At 46.7% G+C, this 15,300-nt stretch overlaps 1 protein-coding gene across 2 annotated transcripts in view; it reads left to right on the plus strand.

Annotated features, from left to right (window-relative positions):
- The window catches only part of AP2B1 (adaptor related protein complex 2 subunit beta 1), a 340,179-nt gene that overhangs the window by 132,510 nt on the left and 192,369 nt on the right, over positions 1-15,300 (plus strand). For both annotated transcript variants that reach the window (XM_029612743.1, XM_029612744.1), the window contains exons 7-8: positions 1,954-2,175; positions 10,022-10,142. In XM_029612743.1, the coding sequence (XP_029468603.1) occupies positions 1,954-2,175; positions 10,022-10,142 (343 nt within the window). The remainder of the gene's footprint in view (positions 1-1,953; positions 2,176-10,021; positions 10,143-15,300) is intronic.

Raw genomic sequence — 15,300 nt, forward strand, 5'->3', positions numbered from 1 at the left:
TTACTAGCGGCTTGATGGACTGTTATGCTTCAGAATGGCTGCCAGGTGCATGCAGCCATTAAGTGTATCAAGGGATGAGGAAGGGACAATGCCTTGCTGAAGAAGAAAACTAGTTTGCTTACCTATTAAACAGGGTTCTCTGTAGACAGCAGGCTGAAGTAGCCGTTACACGTGGGTGATATCAATAAAAAAAACAAAACTTTACGGAGCGTGTCTTTTGGGGTTACTGTTACTGCAGTCTGCACTGCTTGTCCAAATTCACCATGAAAGGCTGACAGTAAAAGGTATATTCTCGTGTACAAACCCATCACAAGTAATGGCCTGCTGTGGATGCTTACAACTCTAAGTACATATATGGGAAGCACGATCCCAGCTTAGGTATAGGGGTCTGTGGCATAATTTGTCTCCCCTCTTTTCTAATGTTCACTATCCCATCTGCCCTAGAATGCATCTACAATGTCCCATAAGCCCAAAAGACTGAGTATATAGCCTTTACTGTTGGCCTTCCATGGGGTACTTGCTAAGCAATGCAAATTGTGCAGTGACAGCAGTAACCCCAGGAGGCCAGAGGTTATTCCTCCACTGTGGCGTTATGAGAGTGCAAAGCATTGTTGAACATCCTATGGGAAGCTGACAGTCGAGGGCTTTTAGGCTTATGATGCATTGTATTTTGCACTGTAGGCATTCATAGCAGGCTGTTCTGTGTGATGGGTTTGTGCTGGGATTGTTGTGAGTTGGGTTGGTAGAAAACAATTGCCTGCATGTAATGGATTAGCACAGAGCAAAAGGGATAAGTGCCATGGAAAGGTAATAGAACTAGTTAAAGGAGACATCCTATGAGTTGAAATTAGAAGCTCTGCATTGTAGCTTAGCACATGTCCGTGGGGACAGGTTGTCTGCTGGGGCTGGAAAAAGTTCGGTGTTTCCTAATCCTCTCCTGGAGGCACACCTAACCAGTTGGGTTTTCAGGATTGCCACAATGAATATGCATGAGACAGATTTGCATACCCTGCATCCTCCAGTGTATGCAAATGTATATGCATATTCATTATGGATATCCTGAAAAGCCGACTGGTAAGGTACCTCCAGGAAAAGGTTGGGAAATATTGAAATAAGGTAAAAATCTTGGTAAATTAATGAATATAATGGAACGTGTCAGGCAGAGAGATGGAATAAGGGGCAGGTTAAGATACAGAAGGAGTAGATAGCAGTGTTTGGGGTTTAGTAAGAGGCTGATTTCTGTGATGGGTTAGTAGGCAGTGGAAGGAGTGAATGGCAGGATGTGGGATTTGGGAAGAGACTTGTTTCTGCTAGGTTACCCCATTGGGGGAGGGAGAGGATTGGTGGCAGACGTTAACTAACATTGGAATATAGCAGTGATTCTCAACCTTTGGTTCAAGACCAATTTGTAGATTCCATAAAAGTTGCAGGTGGACCGCATGATTAACTCTTCTCTAGGAAATCAGTGGTAAAACTCAGAACAGACTGGATATGGTTTTGTTTCTAAATTCACAGCAAGTTGCCAGCTCAGTTTGCTGTATCTTCTGAAAGTCTGTGGTGTGTTAGATTTATGGCATTTATAATCATAAGATGGGGAAGGGGACATGCTTAGCAATGATCTGGAGGGGTTTGATTTTCTGGTGGCGCCCCTGATTTTGCAACTGATCTGGACAAGACTAAGGTCCACAGAACAGGCACTGTCTTACGTGCATCTCTACAGTACTGCATGCATCTCATAACATTATAGCTATCGCAGCAAGTGTTTAGTAATAATTGATTGGGTTCCTGGATTCTGTGAGAGATCTTTAGAGGGTCCTAAGCTGTGAATTGCTGGAGTGTAGAGGGCAGGGATCAGAAGATGGCTAGCAAAAATCTTTTCTCTCAAAAGGTGGGGGGGGGGGGGGGGAAAAGAGAAAAAAAAAAAGTCAGCTAGCTGTTCTTGTCTCTCCCCAGCATCTGTGAACGAGTGACGCCTCGGTTGTCTCATGCCAACTCTGCTGTGGTACTCTCTGCGGTGAAAGTGCTCATGAAGTTCCTGGAGCTCCTACCCAAGGAGTCGGATTATTATAACATGCTTCTGAAGAAGCTAGCCCCACCTCTGGTCACCCTGCTGTCTGGGGAGCCGGAGGTGCAGTACGTCGCCCTGAGGAACATCAACCTGATTGTGCAGAAAAGGTAAATACCTCATCTGGCAAAGAGCAAGCTTTAGCGAAGGTATTAGCTGGATAGTGGTACGTCCTAAGGAGAGGAGGCACTAGGGCAGAGAACGAGCTCATACCTGGATAAGAGAGAATTAACCAGTACCCAGATAAAAAGTTGTCATGTCCAGAGAGGGAGAGCATTAACCAAAGTGTAGTTAACAACCAGGAAAACTCCCAAGTCTTGGGAAAGAGGTGCATTACAATATCTAAGAAAACATGAGGAGTGGTTGAATACTTGGAAGTTAAGTGCCAGACACTTGGGATGCAGACATATGCAGGTGTTGGTATGCATTAGGTGGTAAAGAGCCGTTCCCTGTACGTACCAGGATCAGTCCAGACTGCTGGGTTATGTCTCCCCTCCAGCAGATGGAGTCAGAGAGAAAACTGAAAGCACCCCCCAGATATACTGGTGCGCCACCTGCTGTCCTTCAGTATTTCCTCTGACTCCAGCAGATGAGAGACATAACCTGCGGTTTGTCCTGACTAAATTCCTTTCAGGTGTTTTCTTCTCTTTTTTCCGCCTAAACTATCTACGCTGTCTAGCTCAACTGGGTTTTCCCTAGTTTAAAAAAAAAAAAAAAAGAGATTGATTATTTCTTGGGTGTTGTTAATTTAACAGCGGTGCTCTTTTTGGCTCAGTGTTCAGGCAGGCGTGGAGAGCTTCGCTCTCCCTCTTTACCCGGATTAAGTGTCCCTTTGGTCTTGGGGGAGAGTTCACCGGTGGGCCGGTCACCCTCCCCCCCCCCCCCCCCGGGGGTTTGTTTGCCAGTGGAAACTGAAGAGGGCTTTTCTTAAATTTAAAAAAAAAAAAAAAAAAAAGTTAATCCGTCGCGAGCACATAAGTCCTGCTGGTTGCAGGCAGTACTCTGTTTTATGCCCTAGCCTGCCGCGCTTACCAGGGACTCCGGAGGGGGTGGATTTTTGTTCACCCGGCGATTTTTCCAGCTTCTGTTTGGCGCGCTTTTTGGTTACTTGGTAAGCACTTACCTTTGGCGCGTCTTGTGTCCTGTCTCCGGATGCCGTGATCTTCGGCCTGCACGGCCTGTGGCAGGGCGGGGGCGCGACTCTCCAGGGAGGGTCTCTGCTCCCGTTGTATTCCCGGGGGCGAGGGACCCTCCCGGGGGCCGAGCGCTGCCCGCAGCGGCACTGTGGCGTCTTCTTCGGCACGGCAGGGGAGACTGGCTGCCACGCGGTCGTCAGCCCCGCCTCCCTGTGAGAGGGAGCCGGCGGCCATTTTAAACGCGCGGCAGCCTGCTGAGTTGGAATCGGAGGATGAGGGTTCCTCTCCTCTCTCGCCGCCTGATTTAAGCCCGCGCAGTGGAACTGGCCTGAATGGTCCTCCAGCCCCTTCCGGCTCCACTAAACGGAGGGTTCCTTTCTCCTCAAAATTTGTACTTTTAATGCATCAGGCATTTTTAGAGGCAGAGGCAGGCTGGGAGCCGGATGATCCCCCCCCCCCCCCCCCCCCGCGAAGGTTCCTAGGGTGTCTCCTATCACAGGCATAGCGGGGGTGACTGGAAAAGCGGGGGCTTCAGGGGGAGCCGGCAATATATCTTTAGGGGGCACGAGTGATCCAGGAAGACTTGATGTCGACCAGGGATCTCCGGATGCTGCGGAGGCAGGGGTCTCGGAACCACAGGAGGCTCTCGAGGGGGATGACCCCGAAATTTTGTGCCTGTTTGGCAAGGATGAGCTTAATTTTCTCATCCAGCATGTGTTAAAGGAATTAGAGATTCCCGCCCCGCAGCAAGACACAGATACTTCTACGGGGGATGTTGCAATGGCGGGTCTGAGGGCCCCCCCCGCAAACTTTTCCTTTACATCCCAAAGTTGTGCAGCTGGTATCTAAAGAATGGGAGGTTCCAGAGGCATCCCTGCGTGTTAGCAGGGCGATGAATAAGTTGTACCCTCTGCCCTCACAGTCTTTGGAAATTTTTAAGGTTCCTGCCGTAGATTCGGCAGTCACCGCTGTGGTGAAGCATACTACCATTCCGGTCACGGGAGGAGTAGCATTGAAGGATCTTCAAGACAGAAAGTTAGAGGTTCTCCTGAAGCGCATGTTTGAAATAGCGGCCCTGGGGGTCCGTGCAGCGGCTTGTAGCAGTATGGTGCAGAGAGCCACTCTCCGCTGGGTTCAGCAATTGCTTACCACACAGGAGCTTCCGCCTGCCGAGGCGGAGCAAGCTAACTGTGTGGAGGCGGCGGTGGCTTACACAGCGGACGCCTTGTATGATTTGTTACGAACCTCTGCCCGTACTATGTCCTCAGCGGTCGCTGCTCGACGATTACTTTGGCTTCGCCGTTGGTCGGCGGACGCCTCGTCTAAGTCACGTCTAGCCGCTTTCCCCTTCAAGGGGAAGTTATTGTTTGGTGAGGAATTGGACCAACTCATCAAAGACCTGGGGGATAATAAGGTATATAAATTGCCGGAGGACAAGCCCCATCAGTTTCGTCCTTTCGGGAATGCGCGATCCCGGTTCCGGGGGCAGCGCAGATTTCGCTCCGGAAGGGGTGGTTCTTTTTCACAGAAACAGCAAGGCCCGAGGTCGCAATCGTGGTCTCCTTGGTCTTCTTCCTTTCGTGGCAGGCGGCCGCAGCGATTGGGATCCTCCCAGCAACCGTCCGCCGGGAAACCTTCCCAATGAAGGCGCGCTGGCCCACTCCTCCTTCCCCCGCATCGGAGGTCGTTTATCCCTGTTTTGGGAGGAGTGGGTCAAAATCACGTCAGATCAGTGGGTTCTCGACGTGGTGCGCTACGGTTACGAGTTGGACTTTGCTCGGCCCCTCCGGGACTTTTTTATGATATCGCCTTGCGGGCCTCGAGAAAAGCAACTGGTTATAGCCCAGACGGTAAACCACTTACGGGCCCTCGGAGCAGTGCTACCCGTTCCCTCGGACGAGACAAGAACGGGCCGCTATTCCATTTATTTCCTAGTCCCGAAGAAGGAAGGTACGTTCCGTCCTATTCTGGATTTGAAGCGAGTAAACAAGGCGTTACGCGTTCCCCGGTTTCGCATGGAAACTCTACGGTCTGTTATTGCGGCCGTCCACAAGGGAGAATTTTTGGCTTCTTTGGATCTAGCCGAGGCGTATCTCCACATCGGAATCCGGGAACGTCATCAGAGATATCTGAGATTCATGGTGTTGGGAGAACACTACCAGTTTTGCGCCCTTCCATTCGGCCTAGCTACGGCTCCGAGAGTGTTTACCAAGATTCTTGTGGTAGTCGCAGCCTTCCTGCGACGTCAAGGGATATTGGTACATCCCTACCTGGACGATTGGCTCATACGGGCGAAATCGGAGAGCGAGTGCAACCGGGCAGTCCAGTTGGTGGTACAGCAACTTCAGTCGCTAGGCTGGGTGGTCAACTTTGCAAAGAGCCAGCTGCTTCCAAGTCAACAGTTGGAATTTTTGGGAGCGCGTTTCGATACCCTGGTGGGCAAGGTATTCCTGACTCGGCAGAGGATGGAGCATCTGATGTGTCAGGTACAGAGGCTTCTGGGTCTCCACTTGCCCACGGCCTGGGATTATTTGCAGGTCATTGGACATATGGTGTCTACTCTGGAGATGGTGCCGTGGGCTTTTGCTCATATGCGGCCGTTGCAAAGGGCTCTCCTTTCTCGCTGGGATCAGAAATCCGAGGATTACGGAGTACAGTTACCTCTGTTGGAGCCGGCGCGATCCAGCTTAGCGTGGTGGTTGGTCCCGGACAATCTGCTACAAGGAGTGGACCTCGAGCCCCCCCAATTGGGTCATAGTGACGACGGATGCCAGTCTGACCGGTTGGGGAGCAGTCTGTCAATCACGTGCGGTACAAGGGTCGTGGACCCCTCGCCAAGCTTCGTGGTCCATCAACCGTCTGGAGACCAGGGCGGTCCGTCTCGCCTTGCGTCAGCTTCTGCCCTTGGTGCGGGGACGGGCAGTTCGGGTCCTGACAGACAACGCAACCACGGTAGCATACATAAATCGCCAGGGCGGCACGAGAAGTCAGCAGGTGGCGGTCGAGGCGTCCTTGTTAATGACCTGGGCGGAGCGCCACCTCGCCCGCATCGCGGCCACTCACATCGCAGGCGTAGACAACGTGCAAGCGGATTATCTCAGCTGTCAGTACTTGGATCCCGGGGAATGGGAGCTCTCGGACCAGGCGATGAGTCTCATCACCCGGCGATGGGGTGTGCCGCGACTAGACCTGATGGCAACTCGGCTCAACGCCAAGGCAGCGCGTTTTTTCAGCCGGAGGCGAGAACACGGATCGGAGGGGGTGGATGCACTAGCGATTCCATGGCCTTGTCACACCCTACTCTGTGTTTCCCCCCTGGCCCTTAGTCGGCAAGGTGTTGTGGCGTCTAGAATCCCATCAGGGTCCAGTGATTCTGGTGGCTCCCGAGTGGCCAAGAAGACCATGGTTTGCCGACCTAGTCAATCTAGCCAGAGACGGGCCATTACGGTTGGGCCACCTTCCGAACCTTCTTTGTCAAGGACCAGTATTTTTCGATCTAGCGGATCGCTTTTGTCTGGCGGCTTGGCTTATGAACGGAGGCGCTTGAGAAAGAAAGGTTATTCTGAACCGGTGATTTCTACCTTGCTTCGCGCGCGGAGACCTTCTACCACGCTTGCTTATGCCAGGGTGTGGAAAGTTTTTGACTCCTGGTGCGCGGCCGCCCAAGTTCAGCCTCGTCGTGCGGTGATAGCGGATATCCTTACTTTTCTTCAGGATGGTCTGAAAAAGGGTTTAGCTTACAGTTCTCTGAGAGTCCAGGTGGCGGCTCTGGGTTGTTTGAGGGGACAGATTGAAGGATCCTCCCTCGCATGTCATCCGGACGTGGCCAGATTCTTGCTCGGTGTTCGAAATTTGCGTCCTCCTCTCTCAGAGCCCCTTGTCCTTCCTGGAACCTGAATTTGGTACTCAAGGGCCTCACCGTCGCGCCCTTTGAGCCGCTGAAGCGAGCCACCTTAAAGGATCTCACCCTCAAGACAGTGTTTTTAGTGGCTATAGCGTCCGCACGTCGGGTATCGGAGCTATAGGCACTCTCGTGCAGGGATCCGTTCTTGCGTATCTCTGACTCAGGGGTGTCGTTACGTACGGGTCCTTCGTTCTTGCCTAAGGTCGTCTCGGCTTTTCACGTTAATCAGTCCGTGGACTTGCCGTCTTTCTCGGAGAAGGAGCTGCAGTCTTCTCATGGTTCCGACTTGAAGCGTTTGGATGTTCGTCGAGTGCTTTTGCAATATTTGGAGGTCACCAATGCTTTTCGGCGGTCGGATCATCTGTTCCTGTTGTGGCAGGGGGCCAAAAAGGGGTTTACAGGCCTCTAAAGCAACTATTGCCCGATGGCTGAACAGCGCGGCCACGTACATTGGGTGTGGTAAGTCCGTTCCGGACGGGCTTAAAGCTCACTCTCTCCGTTCACAGGCGTCTTCCTGGGCTGAGAGTACTCTGGTCTCTAGCCAGGAGATTTGCAGGGCGGCCACTTGGAAGTCGTTGCATACTTTTGCCCGACATTATCGAGTAGATGTTCGGGGGCCGTCGGCTGATTCTTTTGGCAGCAGTGTGATTCGAGCGGGACTCTCAGGGTCCCATCCCATTTGAGGCGGCTTGGGTACATCCCAGCAGTCTGGACTGATCCTGGTACGTACAGGGAAAGGAAAATTATGTTTCTTACCTGATAATTTTCGTTCCTGTAGTACCAAGGATCAGTCCAGACGCCCGCCCTATATTGTGCAGGAGACTCCGCTCGAATCCCGTTTCTATAACACTTCTGGTTTGAACATGGTAAGTGAAATTTTCCTCCTGTCTCTTTTGGGGAAAGAATGTCTTCGGACTGCAGATTTGTTGTTCACTTCGTTTGCGCATTGCGTTCTATTAGTGTTTGCCTTTTATGAAGGAGATTACTGTTTTTTATCTTACTTACTACTTGAGCTAGACAGTTGACATGGTTATTTGGCTAAGTGTGCGGAGGAGTTCTTTTCTTCTTCTGCTTTGTTATCCATTATACTGAAGGACAGCAGGTGGCGCACCAGTATATCTGGGGGGTGCTTTCAGTTTTCTCTCTGACTCCATCTGCTGGAGGGGAGACATAACCCAGCAGTCTGGACTGATCCTTGGTACTACAGGAACGAAAATTATCAGGTAAGAAACATAATTTTCCTATATGTACAGGACCAAGAGAGAGACCTTAGGGGGGTGATGTCTGATTTCAGTTTAGCGAAACAGTGTGCTGATAGGGATGCTGGGATGAATAGGGAGAGGCATAACTGCAAACAAGGGAGGTGGTCATGTCTCTTTATACCTCATTAGTGAGGTATCACCTAGAGTCCTCTCTTCATTTCTGGAGGTCATATCTCAGAAAGGCTAGAGATGGTCCAGAGAGAGGCAATTAAAATGGTGTGGGATCTGCCCCAAGAGTCCCTATGAGATGAGACTGAAGGATCTCAATATGTATACCCCAGAAGAGAAGAGTGACAGGGGGAAGGGAAGAGGATACAAACTTTCAAATAGCTGAAAGATGATAAGTCACATGAAGCAAATATTTTTTAATGGAAAGGAAATGGTAAAATTAGAAGTCATGATTTGAAGCTGCAAGGGGGTAGACTTAATGTCAGGAAGTGTGTTGGGGTTTTTTTTGGTTTTTTTTATGGAGAGGACAGTAGGTGCCTGGAATGATCTTCTGAAAGAGGAAATGGAGACAAAAAAAAAGTAACAGAATTCAAAAAACAGTTGGATAAACGCAGAGGATTTCTGGAGACAGAGGATGGTAATAAAGCACTGGGTGAAATCCACAAAATGGCAGTTCAGCCCATATCAGCTGTGGTGTGAGTGCTTTTTGCTTTCAGGAATGCACTGGGGTAACCCACCCTGAACAGTGATTACCCTCCCTAAACAGCACTGGGCAGAGTGGACTAGGTTATGTGAATTGTGAAATGTGGATCCGGTTACCACCACATTAGCAGTCAGATGACAGACTGATGACATCACTGTGCAGAAAAGTGTGCTGTCTTTAATTGGACGATTTATATTAGACCCTATGAAATGACCCTTCAGTGATTAGAGACCACAGTAGAATGCAGATCTTGGGATGTATCTTTCAGAGTTAATATCCTCTCAGAGTAAGATGATCGTTGGTAGTGATGTCATTTGAGGAAAGGTCACATTGAATTTCTCAAATTGCAGTCAGTGATGGAGACATACATACGGTGTATTATATCTATGCGTGTATGTGTGTTTATATCTGTCTATATATTTATTTATTAAGTGATTGCTAACAGAAAATGTCTGGAAGTCAGAGAGAGTCAACACAATAAGCTGCTTCAATGGTTTTTGATTTTAACTCTGACTTTATTTGCCAGAGGACTGCTTTCAGAGCCTGTGTCAGCTTCCTGTCTGGCTGCCCGAAAGTGATTGTGACACCTGCAGTTTGTAGGCTGGACTAGAAATAAAATACGTACAATCTAAATGCTTGAAAAAAAAATCTTAATAAAAAGTGGAAGGAGAATGTGCTAGGTTTCCATGCTCTAACTTTGCATGTTTTGCTGACACCAGGCTAAGCAAGCTCAGCATATGGGATGATTGCATGTTTCAGATGCAGCAAACACTTGGCTTTGTTTTTCCATTCTACCATACTGCAACATCCAGAAAGATGAATGTGATCTCTCCCTGAATAAAACTCATTTTTAGCTTTTTCAGCACAGTTGGTGCTGGACACTACTGTTTCACTCTGTTTGCTTCATTGTGAATAAAGTAAATGGAGTGTATTTATTGAAGGCGAAATGATAGGGTTGATTTTGTGTTTTTTTTAAATGCCCATCTGGGTTGTTTTCATCAGACCAGAAATTCTGAAGCAAGAGATCAAGGTATTCTTCGTGAAGTACAATGACCCTATATATGTCAAACTGGAGAAGCTGGACATCATGATCCGTCTGGCCTCGCAGGCCAACATCGCTCAGGTCAGATAAAGCCAGCACTTTAATTTCCATATTTGCTTATTTAGATTTGTAGATCATCTTTTCAAAAAGATGCTGAAGGTGGCAAACAATATAAAGCATAAAATATATTATCAAAAACAGTTGCCAGCATAATCACATAAAATATACATAACTGAGAGAAATTCTATGAGCTAAAAGCATAAATGGTATAGTTCAAAGGCAGTAAAACAGCCAAAACACCCCTATCCTACCCAATAAAATAGCCTGGACAAAATATAACTAGATGAAACAGCTTAGCTCTGCTGTCCCCATTGAGTTTCCTCCCAGCTCTCACCAGCCCTTTACTAGTATCTCCTTCAGCTTGGGGCCTTGTCTCACCCAGCCAACATGAAAAAATGTCTTTACAGTATTAGAAAATGGTCCCTCAAGCAGCAAGAAAGCAAAGTGAATAACTGAAGTATATTCAGGATAAAAGTCCTGCAGGAAACAAAGGTCTAGATTTATCATTTTGCTGTAATTATAGCGAAATGGTCACCCCTGGCCAAAAAAGGTGGGGGTGCAGCCGCGGTATCACATGCCGCGGCTGCACTGAACACTTTTGCCTCCCCCCCCCGGTAGCACTAGTAGAAAAGGTGTAGGTATTTCTGGCACTACTGCCGGCGATAGCGCTATGGGTGATGTTTTGCACATTATCGGCTCCTCATTTTACTAAACCCCGTCCAAACGCCTCCCCTTTCTCTCATTTACATTTTAACATCGTGATGCGGTAGTTATCGTGTGCATTAGGGCATTATCGCTTGCCCTAACCTGTGATAATGGCCCATTATGATTAGAAAAATGACCCCCAAAATGTGCTGTGGAATCTTTGTTGCTAGAAATTCCATGTGTGATGGGAGAGTATAACAGCGGGTGTATACGACCATCCAGCTGGCCAGGATGAAGAAACAGTGAAATACTAGAGGAGATTAGGAAGGCAAATAAAATGGGCAACTCAGTAGCAATGGGAGATTTTAGTTACCCCCCAGTATTGATTGGGTAAATATTTCTTTCAGGACATGCTAGGGAGATAGTCATCTACAGCATCCAGAAACTATTTCAATGAGAGGGGAACTGTTATATTTAGTTCTGTGTGGAATGCAGGGCATGGTGCAAGAGGGAACAGTGAGGGGGCCACTTAGCAATAGTGATCATAACATAATCAAATTTGAAATAATCACCAGAGGGAGGACATTAGGTAAAACTATTAAGTAGCATTTAACTTTAAAAAGGGAGACAGCAATTAAATAAGAAATTAGATAAAACTAAAAGGAACGGTTGTGAGGGTTAAAAGTTTGCAAGAGATGTGGACATTGTTTAAAAATACCATCTTAGAACATAGATAAAATGTAGTCATCCATTAAAAAAGGTCAATGGAAGATCAAATGACTTCCAGCATGGTTAAATGCCATGGTGAGGTGAAAGACGCAATGAGCCAAAAAGGACATCTGTCAGAAAATGGAAAGCATGTACAAACATAGAAATGATGGCAGTAAAGGTCCGATGGTCCATCCAGTCTGCCCAGCAAGCTTCCCATGGTAGTGTCTGCCGCGCTATGCGGGTTACCCCCATGTATCAGTCAGTGCTGCTTGACATGCTTTGCTTATGGACTTGGCCGAGGAAGCCGTCCTGTCTCTTTTTTCCTTAATGTCTGAGCATCAGTACCCCAGACTGTAAAAAGTCATGGCTCTTGTTGGTTGTCTCTGAATCCAATTTTTTTTTTCCCTTTCAGCCCCCACCCCCTCCTTCAAAGCAGAGAGCGATGTTGCAGGTGCATCAAAAGCATCAAGGCTTATTGGTTAAGGGTAGTAATCCCATGCTTTCTGTTAAGGGCAGTAACTGCTGCTTTATGCAGGTTACCCCCATGCTTATCGGTTCCCAGACCGTAAAACGTTGGGGCCCTTGTTGGTTGCTGTCTAAATAGAATTCCTCTTTTTCCCCAGCCATTGAAGCAGAGAGTAATGGTCCAAGAGAGAATTTGGAAAGAAGCTTCCTGTAGAGGCAAAAATGAATAACTTTTTAAAATACAATCAAAGCAAGAAGCTTGTGAGGGAGTTAGCTGGACCCAATAGGCGACCGAGGAGGAAAAGAGGCACTTGTGGAGAAAAAGCCCATAGCAGGAAAACTAAATGAATTCTTTGCTGAACTAATAGACCAGGGCTGGCCAACATTGTTGATATCCATGAAAACTAGGCCTGTATGTGGCTGCTGTGGAGGACTGGAGTTGGCTGCTCCTGTAATGAACCATTGAAAAGGGTTTGGACAAGTTCCAGGAGGAAAAGTAAATAAACAGTTGTTAGCCAGATGGACTTGAATAAGTCAATTACTTATCCCTGTGAGGGTGCAGCAAGGAACTGGATCTACCCTTTGGAATCTGCCAGGCACTTGTGACTTGGATTGGCTGCTATCAGAGACCGATTTGCTGGACTCCGTGAACCTTTGATCTGACTCGGCAGAGGGGAAGTTTTTTTTTAATTAACAGAGAGCAAGACATCATTTATCCACCCCCTTCCCTCTCCCCCGAAAGCAAAACTGTAAAAATATAAGAAATGAGCAAGTACAAAAGCGGAAGCAAGTTGATGCTTTAAGTGATTGAGATGTTGATGCTGCTTTAAGCATATTGTATCGTTTTACCATTGCGTCACCTATTTCCATTAGGTTCTCTTTCCTATTGGCACCTCAATAGTAATAATTTAGAAAAGAGCTTGTTGGAGAAAAACAGACTTGGTGCAGCTGTCCCCAGTGACTCAGAGCCATCTGGTAATCTTAATGCTGGCAAAAGTTTAAAAAAAAATAAAAATAAATCTATTTTTCCATTTCCATCTTGTTTCTCTTTTTTCCTTGCCCCTTGTCACTGATTATTGAAGGTTTGTATATAGGAAAGAATCTCTCCTATTTGTCATCCACTTTGCTTCTTGTAGTGACGTAAACTCTTGTAGCGTTGGTAACGGTAATAGTGATGAGTAATGCCTTCATACGCGACTATGTGACTTTGCCCTAGGGACAAGGTGGAAAGCAGACAGCAAGTTGTCAAGTGAAGGGACCTCAGCAGTTGGGTTAAAATAGATGGAATCTCCTACTAGCCCAACCAAGAGTTTACTGAGAACCCTGATTCTGGGCCAGAGGTTTGCAAGTTGAAGTGTCATGATCCCCAGTTAGAAGAGCAGATAGCAACAAGAAAGGAAGCCTAGGGAGAAAATTCAGAGCAGAGTGGACTTCAAGGCACCCAGCCCGTGCTGTTGGGAATCACCTGCAGAGCTACCTGGAAAATGTAGAGAGCTGAAGTTTCCCCTCTGCCTGCAGCTGTTTTAATACAGCACAAGGGAATGCTTTACTATTACTACAGAAAAATGTATTGGCGGGTTGCAAAATTGTGTAAACTAAGTTTAGTGAAATGGGAAAAATACTTTCTTACTAACAGGAATAGTAGTGAGGAGCTGTTTAACTTGATTTTTTGTTCCATCATTGAAGCTCAGAGCAAGTTACCATACAACTTATGCAATACAATTTATTTCCAATACATGCATAATATAAAAAAACACTCCCACATATAATCCATCCATAATAATACCCCACCATTAAAAGCTCATCTGCTCAATCTTCCACCCCCTTACTGTGTTAAGGGCCAGAGCACATATAGTATAGGAAAAGAAGAAAATATGTATTAATACAACTCAGCCACATGAGGGTATTACAAAACAAGATCTGAAAGGAGAATAGGACCCAGTAGATTAATGTTACATTACAGATACTGACTTTACAAATGAGCTATTCAGAGAGAAAAATACTTGCCTGGTAATATTTGTTTTAGCATGAAAGAATACAATTGTCCATAGTGTTCAGTCTTGTTCAAGGGGATCTAAATGATTTTTTTTTGTCTATCCGTTGTCCCATTAATGGACTACATCCAATTTATTCTTGAAAATGTTTCTCAGGTTTCCTTATTTTGAGTCCAACAAACTTTTATCACCTGTACTAATAAAAATGTTTCCTCTGAATATAGATATATGCTTGATGCCTTACAAACCTTATGCTTGATCCCTTACAACCTTAGGGGACAATTCAATGTTGCACACAGCCTAACATGATTGGATGCATGCTTTGGATGCACGTCCATAACCCCCAATCCAATACGGGGATTAGCGCGTCCAAATCTCCACATAGCTAATAACGCTCATCACGTGGAAATCCGTGTAGATGAGGCTATTAGCTAACCCCAGCGATCCAATACATTTTCCACACAGCAAATGTGCCCTTGAAATGTGGTAAATTTTACGCCAGCCCCTGGGCTAGCGTAAAGATACGTGACTCTCAAGGGTGCAGTGGAAAAAAAAAGAAAAATCCTGCTTTCTAAGATTCCTCCAAATGTATCGTAGTGATACTAAGTAGGAGGAATCAAAGTGCTTTTTTTTTTTTGTTTGTTTGTTTTTTAAATAGTCTTAAAAAAATTTTTGGACATTCAATACACACACAAGATACATAGTCCAGGCTGTGTATCTTGTGCGTGTATATGCCAGTAGCAGATTGTAGATTGATTGTCCGTTTTCCCAACCGGCTTGACAGCCACCTCGCCTGTGCACCTGAGTTCGAGGAGGTGCTAGGGATGCACATTTGTCCCTAGCGCCTCCTTTTTAACTTGACCCCTCATTTTAATATTGGATCAGGAGCCCAGGAGAGGTGGCTGGGCGCATGTTAGGAAAACGGCATGGCTAAAAGGTGAGGTGAAAGAGGCTATTTTAGCCAAAAAAAAAAATCCTTCAAAAAATGAAAGAAGGATCCATCTGAAAAAAATAGGAAAAAGCATAAGCATTATCAAGTTAAGTGTAAAACATAAGACAGGCTGAGAAAATTTGAAATGAAGTAGGCCGTAGAAGCCAAAAACTCATAATAAAAACTTTTTAAAATATATCCGTAGCAGGAAACCTGCAAGGGAGTCTGTTGCACCGTGAGAGGACTGAGGGGTTAAAAAGTACCTTAGGGATAATAAGGCCATTGCAGAAAGGCTAAATTAATTCTTTGCTTCTGTGTTTACTAATGAGGATGTTGGGGAGATAATGGTACCGGAGATGGTTTCAAGGGTGATGAGTCAGATGAACAGAACAAAATCACTGTGAACCTGGAAGATGTAGTAGGCCAGACTGAC

This window comes from Rhinatrema bivittatum, chromosome 8, assembly GCF_901001135.1.
Source record: "Rhinatrema bivittatum chromosome 8, aRhiBiv1.1, whole genome shotgun sequence".
Lineage (NCBI taxonomy): Eukaryota > Metazoa > Chordata > Amphibia > Gymnophiona > Rhinatrematidae > Rhinatrema > Rhinatrema bivittatum.